This window comes from Cyprinus carpio, chromosome B2 (genome assembly GCF_018340385.1).
Source record: "Cyprinus carpio isolate SPL01 chromosome B2, ASM1834038v1, whole genome shotgun sequence".
Taxonomy (NCBI): Eukaryota; Metazoa; Chordata; class Actinopteri; order Cypriniformes; family Cyprinidae; genus Cyprinus; species Cyprinus carpio.
In genome coordinates, this window is record NC_056598.1 from 15,185,829 (window position 1) to 15,202,916 (window position 17,088).

Below are 17,088 nucleotides of genomic sequence, written 5' to 3' on the forward strand. Positions count from 1 at the left end.
CATCCCCACCAATGTCATTGTTCATCTAAATTAGACAAGTTGACATTTTTCTCTTCTCTTTTTTTTTTTTGCCTGCAGGTGTTCTTCGCCTCGGTCCGATCAGGCGGTAGCAGTCAAGTTTTCTTCATGACGCTGAACAGGAACTCTTTGATGAACTGGTGAAGCTCCTGTAGACCCAACACCGTGGAGCCTTTTTCCTGTCAGAATTGCATCTGTGAGCGCACGGTACATTGACACTTTGGTCTGAAAAAGATTAGAAAATATTAGAGACTCTTGAGGAGTGAGTTTGGAGACATGGGTCTGTCCTGTAGGAAGAGCGCTGGCTGTCTGCACACGGCTCATGGAGGCGCAGTATCTGACGTCACCTGCAGTGGCACACAGTTCCCAGAAGAGGGGGCTGATTAACTTGAACTTGGTTTTAGACCTTATTTGTGGCCTCTGGTAAAGCCTGTTCTTTTAGGGTCCTCCCCTTTACGTTCCTGTCCCTGGTTTCCCATTTGTTTTGATTGACTTTTCTTTCAGTTTCCAATGAATTTTAGTCAATTGCATGATTGTAAAGAATTGGTCAATATTTAAAAGATAACAAATGTGGGGATAACATTAGCAAGCACTCAGGCTAAGACCAAGCTTTAGTCTCTTGATGTTTCACTTTAAAATATTGGCAAACACTTCTGCCAGTTTCACAAATATCCATGATGCCCGTTTTTGTCCGATATCTCAAAAGAGAACGAAATGCTCAAAAAAAACCAATAACACTGGTGCTCATTCGTATATTGTCAACAAGATCCATATACTGTACATTTATCCAAAGTACTGTATCTCAAAGTATGGTTGAGTTTGTTTTATGGCTTTGAGGTTGGGAATACGGAGCCGAACGGATCATGAACGCATCTTTAAGTTGCATACCATGCTTTGAATTCTTTCTCTGGTCCTTTTTTGGAATGTTTGAAACACAAAGGAACAAAAGCACGAAAGTTAACTGAGTGAAATCTAGTCATACGCGGAAGAAAACGGACGTCTTCACTGGTTGCATGGTTGTGTAGACACTGGATCAGATGCTGTGTGATGTGTACGTCAGAGCAACATGATATCAGAGATCAACAAAAAATAAAAAATAGAAAGAAAAGGATAAAAGAGAAAAGCACCTGTATTTCAGTGACAATTGAGGTTGACTTTATTACGATTACATTACAGTGCCTAGCACAAATTAACCTGTGTGAAATCAATCTTTAAAGGCACTTTGATTTTCTATTTTTGCATCTTGTATTCTTACGTCATAACTCTTGTTTCAGCCATCATTTGTAGGCTGCAATTCTCACTTCACAACATTTTGAAGGATTCAGCATTGTTATATTAAGCTGTAGCTTCTTACTTTTACTTTGACACAATGTTTAATCAGTCAAATGGCGCTCTAAACATTCCAAAAAGGGAAAAGGGTCTTCATCTGGCAATTATGTGGTACTCAAAATTCAGTCTCTTGGACAAAAATATCACAAATGTTAAAACTTGTTGGTACAGAACTACTACATTAGGTCAACAGATATTAAGCATAATGTATTGTTCATTAGATCTTTTTTCAGTTTATTACTTCTGTTTTGGTTTATATGTTTGCCTGGGTCTTCAGTTCAATGCTTTAGATGTTCTCGAAGTCACTTGATGTTTGCACACTATATAGATATTTATATTTCTTTCACATCTCTTACATAGCAAAAGAAGATATTTTAATGGTGAGGGAATGAGAGGTTTTTAGCAATAATGTCCTGCTGATGTATGTATGCTGTGTGAAACACTGTGTTCAGCCAGTGCTGGGGAAGAACCTCACTGAGCTCTTTTAATTAACTACTTTATTTGACACTCAAGAATGGTTACTTAATGTTTCTGTCTTAATATGTTTTTAATGATCGTCGAAGCTGTAAACAAGGTTTTCATTTCTTTTACGGTGATAGAAGCACTAGTATGTCCTCCTTTCTTTTTTTTATTTTATGATAAGAAAAAATAAACAAATAAGTACCTTTTCTGGCTTGTGTTAGTGTCTCTTTTCCAGAGCTCGTGAAAGCACCAGTATCTCTGAGCACTGAGAACTTTGCTCTGATTGGTGTAATATATGAACTCTTCTTGCTCAAGCACGTAATGTCTTATCCGGCCGCTTTATGGCAATCAAAAAAAGCACCAATCTAGCAATACTGACACCTGACATTTCTCAAAATTTGCATCATTAACATGTATTAGCATACCTTAAAATGATATAAAAAGTCATGTCAATCATTTTGACCATACGAAAAAGTAAAACAATAGTCTTGTATTCAGTGGGAAGATGATTTTCCTGAAGTAGCACATAAACAGCGGTGATACATGGACATCATTAGTGGATCAGGGCAGAAGGTCTCCAGCACAGCACACGTGTGCAGCATGATCCTGCAGTGACAGGATTGATCATTTACTGAGTATTGGGAAAGCAGCCGAGAACCTTGGACCACTATCAATGCTCAAGAGCGGCATTTGCTGACACTTCATGCAAAATGGAGAAGGTAAACTCATTTAATCCTCCTCTATGAATTCATATGGATAATGAAAATGCTGTTTGATTTGCATCTAAATAAGTAACAGGTTGAAAATTCTGAATGGTGTGAAATAGTCTTATTGATACGACTCTTTTAGCTTTGCATGTGGAATCTAAATGTCGTTTTTCGAGATTGTAGTAATGACTGGTGTTATTCATGCTGTGATTGAGTTTGCTATTAGTGTTACTGAAAAAAAAAATCCATTTAGTTGTAAATTGACATGATTAACCAAAATGACCAGAATGCAGATACTTCTATAATGTGTATGAAAAACTATTTTAATAGTATTTAGAAATGCAACAGTTGGAAATGTCTAAAAGGAGCTGTCCATTCTGTATGTTTACATAACTGTATTTACGCAAGTACTATGCGTATGTGTATGTAATTGTGCATTGTTATTGTTGTTACTATAGTAGATAATTCTAGTAATATGTGTTATGCACACTCCTAAATTAGTATTCCTGGAGATTTTCAGACAATTGAGGGCTTTAGTTCTGTTTACCGAGGGATTACTCATGTACTGCCCTGCACAAAATACATTTAATTCTATTTCAGATATTTTATAACATTCATTTTGTAGTTACATCATTTGAATTAAAGAGTTAATCCAGCTTTATCTAATAATGTTCACTGTTCTTGAATCAAATGTTTGTTCAGACATAGAATACATGTTTTATTATTCATTTAACAAAAATATTGTTTCATTGAAAGAGCATATTTGAATAAAAATGTATACTTTATTTTTAGTTCACAAATATTTTTTCAGTGCAAGATCTTTTTATAAAAAAGTTGACAATTATATAATTAAGAGGAAAACATGCAACTGGGTGTTGTAAGTTTTGCAGATTGTTTTGTTTGTATTGCTAATTTCTATTGGCACATTCTGAACTGATTAAGAGTAAATGATACTGTAAAAGACTTTTTAATTGTTTTTTTTACTACCAAGACAAGAAAATTTAAGCAATAAACTGAATGGAAGAAAATGTCAATATGTTCTCTAAATGAAAATATCTTGTATTAGCAATGCTTACTAAAGTTTCCAACATATCAGGGTTTTTTTCTTTCATTCAAAATGTCTTAATATTCGGTCACACTTTATATTAAGGTCCATTTCTTGCTATTAACAAACCATTAACTGACTTTTGCCTAAATAAACTCCTAATTTGTTGCTTATTAATGGTAAGGTAGTTAAGTTTAGGTATTGGGTAGGAGTAGGGATGCAGAATATTTATATTCTTTACAAGTACAAACAAACAACCTATATGCAATAATAGGCATGCTAAAAAAAAACAAGATAATAGTGAGAATTGGTCCCAATACTAAAGTGTTACCAAATATTTTTATATCAAGATGCATTTACTTGAGAAGTAAAATAACATAAGTCTTGTTTTGTAAGACATTGATCAAAATTAAGTGAATTTATGGTTAAAACAAGAACAAATATATGCCAAAAGGGTTTAGAAAAATCAACTTAATTCAAATGGAAAACAGGTTTTTATATTATATTGATGTTTGTTCTTAAGCTTAACTCACTTCATTTTGTTCAATTTCAAAAACAAGACTTCATACATTCAGTTTAAACTTATCTTGATTTAAGGATGTTAAGATACTTACAGTATATTGGAAAACAAAACAGAGCTTGAAACATTTAATGCCATGATTTTATGAATGAAAGAATGTGCACAGATTTAAGACCTTTTTTTGTGGAAGGTCAAAATAAAGAGGCGTCATGTTTTCCTGTCTCACAGCAGTTAACAGGCACACTCGCTCTGGCAGTGTTCACAGCTGCGCTTGGCTCTCTGCAGATGGGATACAGCCTGGGCGTCATCAACGCCCCACAGAAGGTCAGTCATCACACCATCATTACAGCCTTCACTCTCCTAGCTGCATTCAGAGCCAGTGTGATATGGAGTTATCTCTTTGAGATTATATCTTCAAGAGAAAGGACTATTGTTCATTATCATTATTGGGAAGGAATTTGTCATGGCATTATGCCATTTGTGTTGTAGGTCATTGAGAGGCACTATGCAAGATCTCTGGGTGTCTATAATGAAGAACTAGCTCGTAGAGAAGGTGGAAACACTACAGAACATGAAGAACCGACTGATGCTTCTGTGGTCATGTATTGGTCCTTGTCTGTGGCTTTCTTCTCCGTCGGAGGCATGGTGTCCTCCTTTCTAGTGAGCTTTGTTAGCGACTTCCGTGGAAGGTGGAGTATTTGTGAATTATTATTATTTGTGATAAGATAAAAAGGAAACTTCATAAGGATGTTAATTGCAATAAATAGTTTTAGCTTCCTTGAAAGATCATAGTTTTATATGTTCAGATTCAGTGGAATGTGACTCATATTTTTGGTCCTGTCTGTATAATTTTGATTTACAGGATCAAAGGTATGCTGTATATAAATGTCCTGGCTATAACAGCTGGGCTGCTGATGGGCCTGTCTAAGATGGGCACACCTTACCTCATGGTGATAGCAGGACGTGCTATCATGGGACTGTACTGTGGTAAGACAGAACCGTGCCTCTATTTTCAAGGAATCTTGAGAGAAAAGCAAGGCAAGGCTTTTATTTAAAAAATAAATAAATAAATAAATAATAACCTTACTCTAGAAATGTAAAAATTCAAAAGCAGCATCTCAGAAAGTGATAAATAAATAATAAATAACTCTCATTTAAGATACATTGCCAGTTATTTTGTCTATTATTGCTCCACAAATGGAATCGTAATGTTTATGAACAGTTCAGGGATTTTGAAAATATATAAAATTTTAATTCAACTAATTTAAGCTCAAATTAAGTAACTGAACAAAACTGAAATTGACTCAAATAATAGTAGTTAATTGTGCTAAACAACCCTTATGAAAAATAAGTTTATTCAAGTGTGCTATTAGTATACTTATTTTAAACAAAAAATAGGAAAGTATGATTTTAGTTTACTTTTTATGTACTTTTCAGAAATGGGCTTTATGTACTCCTCAGAAATATACTTAAAATGGCATTAAAGTATACTTATACTTACAAAAAGTCTAAATATATTTGAGCTATACTTGTGCTCCTAGAATCCGTGTTTTCATTGTTATACGGTAGAAGGCGCTAGTACACATCTTCTGCACAGAATTTCCAAAAAAAAAAAAAAAAAAGAACCAAGTGAAGAAGAAAAAGAAACAACAGATACTAACACATGTCATCTAACACTATCATCTGACATGAAACAGCATCAAAACTGTAACGTTACGGAATAAAATGTCGACCGATGAAGAGGTAATAATTACAGTCAAGCTTTGGGGTGTTGATTGACTCCATCTACATTTTGATTATCATTCTGAATCCAATTCATAGTCTTTTTTTCAGCTTTTTGTTCAAAATATTATTTCTTTATTTTTTTTTTATGAAACTTACCCACATTAAAGTGTTTAAAAAAAGAATGCATTAAGCTAGAATAAAATGTTTTTGTTTACCAGCAGATACCCTGTTCTTTCTTTTGATGTTTTGTATGTTCAGATAGTCATATAACAAAATATATACAAATTTAAACCTAAATAGGGACATAGTAGTGTACTTAAAGTATGATGTAAAGTTCACTTAAAGAAAACTTATGAGTATACTTGCAGTATAAAACTACTAAACTAGTAGTTTACTGAGACTATACTTCAAAGTGTACAAATTTTTTAATTAGTGAACTATCAGTATACCTATAAGTTCACTTTTAGTATAATTGCAGTACAAACTACAAACATAGAGGTAAACTAGTTGTGTGCTCAAAGTTTGCTACTGTTATACTTAAAGTATACTTAAAGTATACTTTTATATACTAGAAAGTGGGCCAATTTAGTCCCAAGGAGTATTGAAACAGTACACTTAGAAAGTATACTACTAGAACACTGATATTTGTATACTTGCTACATAAAGTATACTTTAAAATAAACTTGAAATATACTACTTTTTGGTAAGGGAAGGTTTAAAGATCAAGTAAAATGGTCCAATTTTCTCTTGACTACAATGAAAGTAGAAGCCGCTGCATCTCCGAGCAGCATTCAGAAGCAGTGTTTCCTGATCTATTTAGTTGAGTGAATTATTCAATGACTCAGTCGTAAAAACAGCAATTTGCTTCATTCCTAAAGGAATCATTATTTGAAACAAATCGGTTGAGTGAATAATTCATTGTTCACTCAAAAAGACAATCACTTTTCGTCCGCTACAGATGTAATCAATACATATATATCACATATATCTAAGTAATTTACTTCAGTTAGTTTTATTACATTGCACTGTTATATGTTTTGTGAATGTTTATGCAATGTTTTGACTGTGCACTGGTTCATATATCTCACGTGTTGTAGGTCTGTCATCTGGCCTGGTGCCACTGTACATTGGAGAGATTTCTCCAGTGAAGTACAGAGGTGCTATGGGAGCACTTCACCAGCTGGCTATTGTAATTGGCATCCTTATTAGTCAAGTGAGTGCCACTTTTATAAGACATCTAATTCAAATTTTTTTTTTTTTTTTTTTAGTAGTTCTTATTAGAATCTGTAAGATGTGTGCATGTGTCCTTGTTATCTACAGGTCATCGGTCTGGATTTCCTGCTGGGAAATGATGACATGTGGCATGTGTTGCTGGGTCTTTCTGGAGCTCCTGCCATCCTGCAGAGTCTGCTGCTGTTTGTGTGTCCAGAAAGTCCTCGATACCTCTACATCAAACTAGGCAAAGTGGAAGAAGCATGCAAGAGTATGTGCCAAAGCCTTCCCACTCTCTTCTCTTAAACATGCATTGATAATAGGCATTTTATGAGAATAAAGTCACAACATTATGACACTAATGTACTAATATTTTAAGAATGAAGTCAAAACTACAAGAATAACATTTTGTGAGATTCAAGTCAGTATGATAATAAGGAAAGTAGCATCAAAGTGAAATGGAGCTGACCACTGGCTGCCATCACAGATTGCACAAAACAAGCAATTTCCTGAATGTCTGTCTGGTTCTTTCTCCTTAATAAATTCAATTTCCTTCAGTTCACTGCCGGATTCTAATGATAACTCTGAGATGGTTTGCCAAAAGAATTTCTTTGTTAGTAAATACTAACACATGCTAGCCAATCTTAATCCTCCACATACATTTTCTGCATTGATGAAGGTAATTAATATTTATTTTCCAAAAAAGTTTTTAATCTCTTAAACTGAAGATATTATACTTGCAACATTACAACTTTATTCTCCAAACTTTATGCATTTGCTCTAGTAACATTATGACCTTATTCTCATAATATTGACTTAATTTTCAAAACAAAGTGACTTCATTTTTTGTAACCTTATGACTATTTTTTTTTAACATTAACGTTATTTTTGTAACTTCGCATTCTTGCAACATTGACATTATTTTGGTAACATAAATTTATTTTTTTAACAACTTTATTCTTGTAAAATAACTTTATTTCTGTAACATTATGAGATTATTCTTCTCTTTTACTTTTTTTTTTCTCATGTTGTATGAATTTGAATGAATTAGCCAAGAACAAAAACTTTAACGATATAGGCATCCACACCAACGGACTCTAAAGTTGAATGTATTTTGATTGGCTGTCAATGTTTTTATCATTCACACAAAGGAAACAAAAATGTTCTAAAAGTGATTCCAAGAATATTGTTCCTCTTTGTCATCACTGTTATAGTTGTGGTTGAATTTTTTAAGGGTTCATCAACTAAACAAAGTTTTAAAAATCAGTCTCTTAGACTAGGGCGATTTGGAAAACTTTGTTTAGTTGATGAACATTTTGAATTTCCTCAACAAAATAATGATTCCCAGTTCTTCTTTCTGGTAGGTCTGAAAAGGCTGAAGGGAGATTATGACACCTCAAAGGACATAGCAGAGATGCAGGCAGAGAAAGAAGAGGCCATGAAGGAGGCGCAAATGTCCATCCTGCGGCTGCTCCGTTCCTCGGTGTACCGCCAGCAGCTTTTTGTGGCCCTGATGATGCATTTATCCCAGCAGTTCTCTGGGATCAACGCTGTATGCTCAATCTACCTTTATACTCCCATTATATTGAAAAAACATTTCGATTGACATTTTATGGACCCCATTACTATCAGACAACATCATTATATATTTGATCTTCTCTTTGTTGTTTTTTCTAGATCTTTTATTACTCTACCTCGATCTTCCAGTCTGCGGGGGTCGGTCAGCCTGTGTATGCCACTATTGGAGTGGGAGTTATAAACATCATTTTCACCCTTGTGTCGGTAAACAGACACTAATTTAAAGGCAAACACTGGCTGCTGAGGAACAGGATCTCGTATCTTAGAAACAGCAGAGTTCTGTTGCCTCTCGGGTTTTACTTACCCTTAATGCTTTGACAATATTTCGAGACTGATATTATAGATATTCCAACTCATTTGAGAGCATGTTTCTTTAGATAACAGATTGTAACTAAGGCAGAGCAGCTTCCATTAGCACTATGATGATGACTCAAAATGTGTCACCTATTTAGGTTAGATTTATACAAACTTGTGCTGAAATTATCAGTCATTCCCATATTTAACATATATGACCCAGTGAGACATCTCACCTTGAATCTTACGAACAAATTAAGTTATGATTACTGCTACATAGATCTGGAGAGGTGTCTGAAGTCAGTCTTCTCTCGGCTCAGAGAGCTGGAGAGCAGCCATGTTATCAGGGACTTTGCAGTGTTTATGTCTGCTAGTTCAAGGGCAGCCTGCAAGTGAAAACAGTTTTGAATAATGAGACAAGAGCTACTCTAAATCAAATAATCCATTCAGAACAAGTTTTGATGAATCTGGTGCATGAAGTGCAATACTTTAGACTAGCCTAAGAGCAAAGTCATTTTCAGATTTTTACTCAAGTATGTTTTAGATTTAAAGAAATGAATGATTAAATAAACTTAAAATGAAGTAATTTTGAAAAATATGGTTTAAATGTGAACTCACATGAGATGAAGACTGCAGACAGGTTAAAACAGCTTAATAAAAATACATTGAAAGCCACCACACAAAGGTACAGTATTGTGAACACTTAAGCAGCCAGATACTGTTCATTTTATTTTGGTAACCAGGAGCTGGATTGGGATTTTTGTGATGGGGCAACCCAAAAGTCTGGTGGTGACATGACAATGATAATAAATAAATAAATAAATAAAATACACAATATAATAATATAAAAGAATTATTAATAAATGATTTTCAATAAAAAAACTGAATACAATACATATATGGATGAATATACAAATGTCCACCAAACTGCTAGAAAAAAAGCATTAAAAATAATAAACTAAATATTTCTATATTTACAGTGAATTGAGGTTACTTGGGACAATTTCCCCAAGTGATTTCAATGGTAAAAGTGTCCCAATTTAAATAGTGTGTTTAGCGGTTCAAGGCCACTAGATGTCAGTATATTTTAAAAATTCATTCAGTTCCACCTTCAAAACATCTTTAAGCATACTGGTAATTGAAGATGATTCTTTGACAGTCCTGTTCATCCATGTGTTTTTTTACAGGTGATCATGGTGGACAGAGCGGGCAGACGGACTCTCACTTTGGTTGGATTGGGAGGAATGTGCTGCTGTGCTGTGGCCATGACAGTGGGCCTGGCTTTTCAGGTATGATCTGCATTTTTATATATATATATATATATATATATATATATATATATATATATATATATATATATATATATATATATATATATACTATATATATATATATATATATAAGACAACAAAAAATTAACAGAAATGAAGAAAACTCGAGTAGGTCTGTGGTCTGTGTTTGTTTAATGTCTCAATTTTTATTCTGCTTCTCAGGACGCTTACTCGTGGATGAGCTACCTCAGCATGGCAGCCATATTCCTGTTCGTGTCATTCTTTGAGATCGGGCCTGGACCAATCCCATGGTTCATAGTGGCGGAGATCTTCAGTCAGGGGCCGCGGCCAGCAGCCATCGCATTAGCTGGTTGTTGCAACTGGACATGTAATTTCATCATTGCCATGTTTTTCCCTTATTTAGAGGTAAATTTAGTTCCCTGAACCTTTAATATTGTGCAGTATCTTTCACATGCCTATACACTACATAAGGTCTTATAACTCTTCTTTGGTCCTTAGGGTCTTTGTGGGAACTATGTCTTCATCGTTTTTGCAGTACTCCTATTCGGTTTCACTGTTTTTATCTACTTGCGTGTACCTGAAACAAAAGGGAAGACTTTTGAGGAGATAGCAGCTGTTTTCCATCGCAAACGTGGAGCTCCCCCTTCCAAACCTCAAGAAGAAGCTGAGATGGTGCAGCTCAAGGGCTCTACGGAGGCCTGAAAACTGTTACTGCTGTCAAAGAAACTCACCTGTTATGACAGAATTGATCTGCTGTATATTCCACAGAGCTTCACACCAAAAGCTCAATGACTTAGCTCATCATTTGACAGGAAATAATTGGTCTAGGAGCAGGTAAAGAGATTAACTGAACACAACAGCATAGTCGTGAAAGATGGTGCACAATACAGACATGCACTGGCTATGTTGCAACCGATGTTGAGACTTAAATGATTGTATATTGTTTTTATATTCCCAGTGTTATAGCTGTAAAAGATATTTTAAAGGCATTATAAAATAACATTTTTAAGTGTATTTTATTAGTGTGATTTGTCCTTTTAGTTTAATGTAGAGAAATTTGGTTGTTATACAACTCAAACAATCACCTGAAAGCAGATTATTCCAACTATTTTAAAATTAACCTATGAAAAAAACATCACCTACAGTTTGTTAGTGCATAAATAATAATATTCCTACATTTTGTTCAAGAGTTACATTGGTGGTATTACATTTGTGTATTTTTGCCATTATAAAATTGTCCATATTTTGAAGTAAATCATTCCAATAACAAACTTCCATAGCAAATGATTTGCTTTTGCTGGATATAGGACTGTTAGGAAATAACAGTTAGGGCCTACTTTATTGCAGCTACAGTAGAAGGTTGATGGTTAATACAGTACATAGGAAGGCCTTTGAAAACACCATGGTGCTGAAATGCTTTTTGCTGTGTGTTGTTTTTGTCATTCTTAAATTAAAGTGATACTTCATGGCAGTTTGATGAGTGTCAATGTACCTGGAAAGTTATTGCAAAGATGCTGTGTACATTACTTACTGTACATTTACCATTCACAGTTTTGGAGCTGCTGGATGGTAGGATTGTTTAATGTTTTTAAAAGAAGTTTCTTGTGCTTACTAAGGCTACATTTATTTGTAAAAAATAATTTTGTTCAATATTATTTAAAATAACTTTTAATTGTCACATGATGCTTCAGAAATCATTCTAATATGGTGATTGGGTTCTCAAGAAACATATCATTGTTGATGATGAAGGTGGAAGGTTAAAGTTGAATGGGAGACTCAAACTAGTCTTCAATGCATTCTGCAATAAACTGAACTTTGTAATACTACACATCAAATAATGACCTATAAACTTCAGTAAAATCATATTTTGTAATTTCTGATGGGAGGAGTAAACACAACACTTATTTAACCAACGAATGTTAATTATGAGCAAAATATTTAATTGTGTGCTATAAGAACAAGGGTACGTATTCTGAGGCTATGTAAGGGCGAGGCAATTGCCACGTGTTTTCAATAATAAGTTTAGGCTTATTTAATCAATTACAATAGCCTATTTCTTGGTAAACCCAAAATAATGTTTTGTGTTTTTTAGTTGCATTTTGCATTTGTAATATTTCGAGAATTGTTTAGTATATCCTAATTGTTTGACTACTACGCTACTTAAATTTGAGCACTACGCAGCTGAAGCAGCTTCTCCTCCTCGTGCATGAGAATCTCGTTGCAGTAAAGGTGCACGCGCATGCGCAGATCTCTCCGTCTTTTGTTGGAAGGGAATGACTGGCGTTTTCAATGCTCTCTGCTCCAGCATCGCAACATTTTTAGACAAATCATCTGTATACAGTACAGTGGGTGGATATAACTCTGGAAAGAGGATTTGGCGATTGAAGACGGTGTCCTGAAGCGGTCGATTGTGTGATCAAAACGTCTGGGTGTGGAGTTGTTTTATATTGCATGTGTTCAAGCTGATGCAAAGCTAGACAGAGCAGCGAACGGCCTGACAAAAGTTCTTGATTCAGATGCGTACCTCTCTGTTTACTCCGTTACGAACGATGTGTCATAGTTTGTGTTTGTTCACGAGCAAAATCGTGGTTTGTACAGTTTATGAGATCATAAACTGTCTTTAAATTATTCGGTGAATTCAGTAGTTCCGGTTAACTTTGCGTGAGTCATTCATCCAGCCCAAGCACCCGTACTGCTCCGACTGCGTTAGATTCGTAAAATTTATGGAGTTTAACCTCGCATGCTTGTTTTTTGGTAGCCAGGTCGTGGTAGTTAGCAGTGAGTGAGTCGTAGGTTTCACAGTTACGACATTGGCAATGAGCTCGTATGGTTAGTTAAGTTACGTTCCAACACTACAGTCTAGAGCACTTCAACCAGGCCGAAAGTTGTATAAGCTTTTACAAGCTCTCTGTTGAATTAAGTCTTCTGTGTTAAGATAACCAGGGAAATTAATCATTTTCATTTCAATTCAGCAAACGACCAATGTTTTAATACGCTTAAAGAACGGTTTAACGTTACGCCAAAACTCAACCTCGTGGCGATTCAAACCTGTATGACTTTCTTCAGAGGAACATGTGAGTTTTGGTTCCAAAAGAAACTGAGAAGTAAAACATTAAAGTAAGTAAAGCAAGTTATACAGGTTTGAAACGACGTAAGGCTAAGTAAATAACACCTTTTTCATTTACTTTATACTATATGTAGCCTACTATCCCTTTAAAACTACTAAAATGTAATGATCTTCTACATGTATCGTGTTATTGCTAAGGATTTGTGAGTATAGCATCATGGTAATACCATGCAAGTCAGGATTTTTCATATTGCTATGTTAATACCATGTGTCAATCAGTACCGTTTTCTCCTGTGCACAGAATCCTCTACACTTAACTCATCATGGCTGATCTTGATACCGATTTCACCAGTGGAGATGCCGGGGCTTCCCTGACCTTCCCCATGCAGTGCAGTGCTCTGCGTAAGAATGGTTTTGTGGTGCTAAAGGGGCGTCCCTGCAAGATCGTGGAGATGTCTACCTCCAAGACTGGCAAGCATGGACATGCCAAGGTATCATGTTAATAAACTCATGCCAAAGGCTTATGGTTAAAGGCCAAATTTCATAATACATTGCATATAATTTAATCTGTAACTTGATCATTAAAATGCATAAATGCTGAGGCTTCATTCTCCTTTCAGGTGCACTTGGTTGGAATTGACATATTTACTGGAAAGAAAAATGAAGATATCTGTCCTTCCACCCACAACATGGATGTTCCTAACATCAAGAGACTGGACTATCAAGTGAGGACTGAACATAATCACGTTTAGGCCTTTTAAAAAAAAAAAAATTTATCAATGTTCATCAGTCATGTTCACGTATGACATTTGTAGTTGTTGTTGTTGTTGCTATTATTATTATTATTATTATTAAACTCTTCTCTTTAGGAGCTTGAACTACACAGAAAATGTCTAAATGTATTTTGAAGTAATGTGGCTTTTTTGTCTTTCCTTTTGCATAGTTGGTTGGCATTACCGATGGCTACCTTTCCCTGTTGAAGGATAATGGAGATTTGCGTGAGGACCTCAAGCTGCCTGAGGGGGATCTGGGCAAAGAAATAGAGAGCAAGTTTGAATCTGGGGATGAATTTCTGGTCTGTAGCCATTATATTATTTCAAACTTACTTGAATTTGTAAAGTGTCTTTACTGTTATGTGATCATAGACCCCCATTACTTAAGGTTCATGCCTTGTCGGATTCACCATAATTACAAGATTCTGACTTATAAAAAAGCATTCACTTCTTTGTAGAACTCGGATTTACAACTGTTAAACTCAGACTTTTACTATCTGAAATGCTAAAACGTCTTGCAGAAACACTCAAACTGGGCAGCATTTTCAGCAGAATTAAATGTAGTTAAGCAGTTGTTTTGTAAAATTTCTGCTCAATTCTTATATTGTTAACATCTTTATAATAAAAGAATAATTGTTTATCGTTAAGTGTTTCCATAGAAACTCATAATTCCTGAGCGAGAGGACCTAAACAGCTCAGAGTGAAACATCTTGGGTTGTTGTTAATTATGACATGGCATGAATGCAGCAAATTTTATAAAACTGAGTTTTCCATTTTAAGTCTGCCTTATAAAAACATGCATATAGTACCATTTAGGTGCATTTTCATTACTACAAGTAACTATTATTGCTGCACATTTACCTTTGTATTACATTTTAATTTGACACTGGAAGGGACATGGAAAGTGGAAACATTAGCATCTTTTAAATTTCAACTTTTAGCTTCTTAGGGTTAACTTTATTGCATTTTGCTTAATACATTTCCTTTATTTCACAAATGGTTTGAGAGAGAATTTTTTGGGACCCCTGGTTAGACATAATTAATTTGGCCCATAATTCCCCCCAAATATATTATACAACTGATAAATCTTTCTTCCACATTGACATACTGTACACACAAGTGTTACCGACTTTCTAAAAAAAAAAAAAATTTCAGGTGCACTACTTCAAAAAGTAGTTCTAGTATTTTGAAAGACACTAACCTTTTTTTTTGTGTGATTTCTTTGACACTTGTAGGTCTCCGTTTTGGCTGCCATGGGGGACGAGTGTCCCATTGCCATCAAGCCAATGAGCTCTTAATGAACAGAAGCAGACGGGCAGGTTGAGTGAAGGCCTCTATACCACAAATATTCCATTTTAGTTCTAAAAGTCACCAAAGCCGCAGCCTTCACAAACCACCCAGAATTGGTTCTGTTAAACAGTAAAGATGCTGGACCTTTTGACCTGTCTCATGAGGTGTTGTCTAATCAGGATATTTCCATATCACAATGGGTTTCCTGCACGCTTGTTCTTTAGTTCTCCTTATCCATTCCTTCTTCATTATACAGGAGCACTTTTATCATTCATTATTAAAAATGGGAATAGTTTTTTAATGCTCTACTTATTGCAGAAACCTTTTTATTCATGCCGACAGGCCTTAAACTGTTGCAAATCAGGCAGCAGCCATTGAAGATGACTTCTATGAATGACACTGACTAGTTTGCCGGCGTTTTGGTACATCTACATTTGTGCCAAAGCCTGTGTGTCTCAGGTAGGCTAGTATTTGTCTGCATGTCACTCGGACAGCTTGCCACTTGTTGGGGTGACCGGAAACTAGCGATCCTAAGACAGATTTAACATTTACTGACATTTAATTCAGACCAAATATAATGTAACTGATCTGAGTAACACACTTTTACCCCGCCTTGAGTGTTTTTTTTTTTTTTAAACTAAGTTTACAGCATTTGTTCCTCCATAATTAACATTTCTTTTGGTAGCAACGGAGCAATAACCCAACTTTGTTTGTTACATCTTTTTTAGTCGTAAGGGAAGATGATTATAAGAAAGGCCTTTGAGCTTTGCATTGGCTGCGGACATCCTCTGTAACAAACTCTGTTTACAGTAGCTTTGTTATACAACAAATTTTTATGCTTTTTTTTTGTACTTGTGGACAGGCACAGTGTGTGCTCAAGGGCTTCAATATCAACACTTTCTTTAGTATTCACATTTTGTTGCATCTTACATGCACCTGAATTGTTTACTGGTATAAAGGCTTTATTTTATTTTTTTCTCCCACCTTCAGGGCACAGTTTGCATTTGGCTCATAACAAATATAGTATTTTCATAGTAGTAGGCACTTTTATTTACTCTGAAATTCCTTTCTTGATGTAGAAATGAGGAACATTGCTATTATATCTTTGCGTTTGCGTTTTCCTCTAGGTGATCGTTTTGATTCTGAATTTTTCTTAGTAGTTTTTGTTTACTGTAAGATGGATCAGCGGGGGAAAATGCTCTTGGTTAGGCAGAATGTTTTTCTTCGAGGGATTTTCAGCTGTGTTGGCTGTCATCTTACTATGTTCCCTGTTTCAACCAGTTTTTGTTCTTGTAAATCTAGCTCTCGTATAGAAGTAGCCGTAGATCTGAGAGCTCAAGTGGAAAGTATTGTATGACTGTACAGTATTGAGAAACTTTCACATTGGCATATCAAACTCAATGAGTCTCTCAGGTTTCCAGTGTTCAGTTATTTTGCTGTTTGTAGTATTGGCCCTAAATATCACTGTTAAATACCTCTCTGTCTCTATCTGCAAAACATTAGTATTCATGCCTACAAGTGAATCACACACTTTATTTACTGGATGCATATATTTGGATCATTTCTTGATTTTAGCAGCTTGACTATCAGCGACGGGCAGAAAGAAACTTGGGTCATTATATTACCAGTGCAAACTATAAGAAGGTGCTTAATCAGACAAGCAGTAGAAATGATAGTGTTCAGTGTTTTTCATATAGCTAGTTGAATGATAATTGTAAGAAACCACAGATTGGGATAAGAGGGGAGCAATTATAATAAACTCAACTGAAAAACTGA

The 17,088-nt window shown here is 35.1% G+C and overlaps 3 protein-coding genes across 9 annotated transcripts in view; all 3 read left to right on the forward strand.

The window, feature by feature from the left end:
- Positions 1-2,015, forward strand: part of LOC109055414 (TRAF2 and NCK-interacting protein kinase-like) — an 83,329-nt gene extending 81,314 nt beyond the window's left edge. For all 6 annotated transcript variants that reach the window (XM_042718271.1, XM_042718270.1, XM_042718275.1 and 3 more), the window contains one exon: positions 79-2,015. In XM_042718271.1, the coding sequence (XP_042574205.1) occupies positions 79-162 (84 nt within the window). In that variant the 3' untranslated portion in view covers positions 163-2,015. The remainder of the gene's footprint in view (positions 1-78) is intronic.
- A 364-nt stretch (positions 2,016-2,379) lies between these two features.
- On the forward strand, positions 2,380-11,653 carry LOC109055433 (solute carrier family 2, facilitated glucose transporter member 2-like). Its single transcript, XM_042718276.1, has 11 exons — positions 2,380-2,528; positions 4,310-4,405; positions 4,571-4,770; positions 4,944-5,068; positions 6,904-7,019; positions 7,127-7,289; positions 8,383-8,570; positions 8,696-8,800; positions 10,078-10,179; positions 10,384-10,587; positions 10,681-11,653. The coding sequence occupies exons 1-11, from the start codon at positions 2,520-2,522 to the stop codon at positions 10,882-10,884; spliced, it is 1,512 nt and encodes a 503-aa protein (XP_042574210.1). The 5' UTR covers positions 2,380-2,519; the 3' UTR covers positions 10,885-11,653.
- A 642-nt stretch (positions 11,654-12,295) lies between these two features.
- Positions 12,296-17,088, forward strand: eif5a2 (eukaryotic translation initiation factor 5A2). 2 transcript variants are annotated; one of them, XM_042718279.1, is made up of 5 exons: positions 12,296-12,411; positions 13,551-13,740; positions 13,870-13,974; positions 14,193-14,324; positions 15,258-17,088. In XM_042718279.1, exons 2-5 carry the CDS (start codon positions 13,573-13,575, stop codon positions 15,318-15,320), a joined length of 468 nt encoding a protein of 155 aa, XP_042574213.1. In that variant the 5' UTR covers positions 12,296-12,411; positions 13,551-13,572; the 3' UTR covers positions 15,321-17,088. The 2 variants fall into 2 exon arrangements, with proteins under 2 accessions (XP_042574213.1, XP_042574212.1); XM_042718278.1 differs by lacking the exon at positions 12,296-12,411 and adding an exon at positions 12,422-12,611.

Coding starts and splice junctions, on each gene's coding strand:
- LOC109055433 (XM_042718276.1), top strand. Junction 8,801..10,077: donor TCATTTTCACCCTTGTGTCG/GTAAACAGACAC, acceptor GTTTTTTTACAG/GTGATCATGGTGGACAGAGC. Junction 10,180..10,383: donor CAGTGGGCCTGGCTTTTCAG/GTATGATCTGCA, acceptor TCTGCTTCTCAG/GACGCTTACTCGTGGATGAG.
- eif5a2 (XM_042718279.1), top strand. CDS start 13,573: ATGGCTGATCTTGATACCGATTTCACCAGTGGAGATGCCGGGGCTTCC. Junction 13,741..13,869: donor GCAAGCATGGACATGCCAAG/GTATCATGTTAA, acceptor TTCTCCTTTCAG/GTGCACTTGGTTGGAATTGA. Junction 13,975..14,192: donor TCAAGAGACTGGACTATCAA/GTGAGGACTGAA, acceptor CCTTTTGCATAG/TTGGTTGGCATTACCGATGG.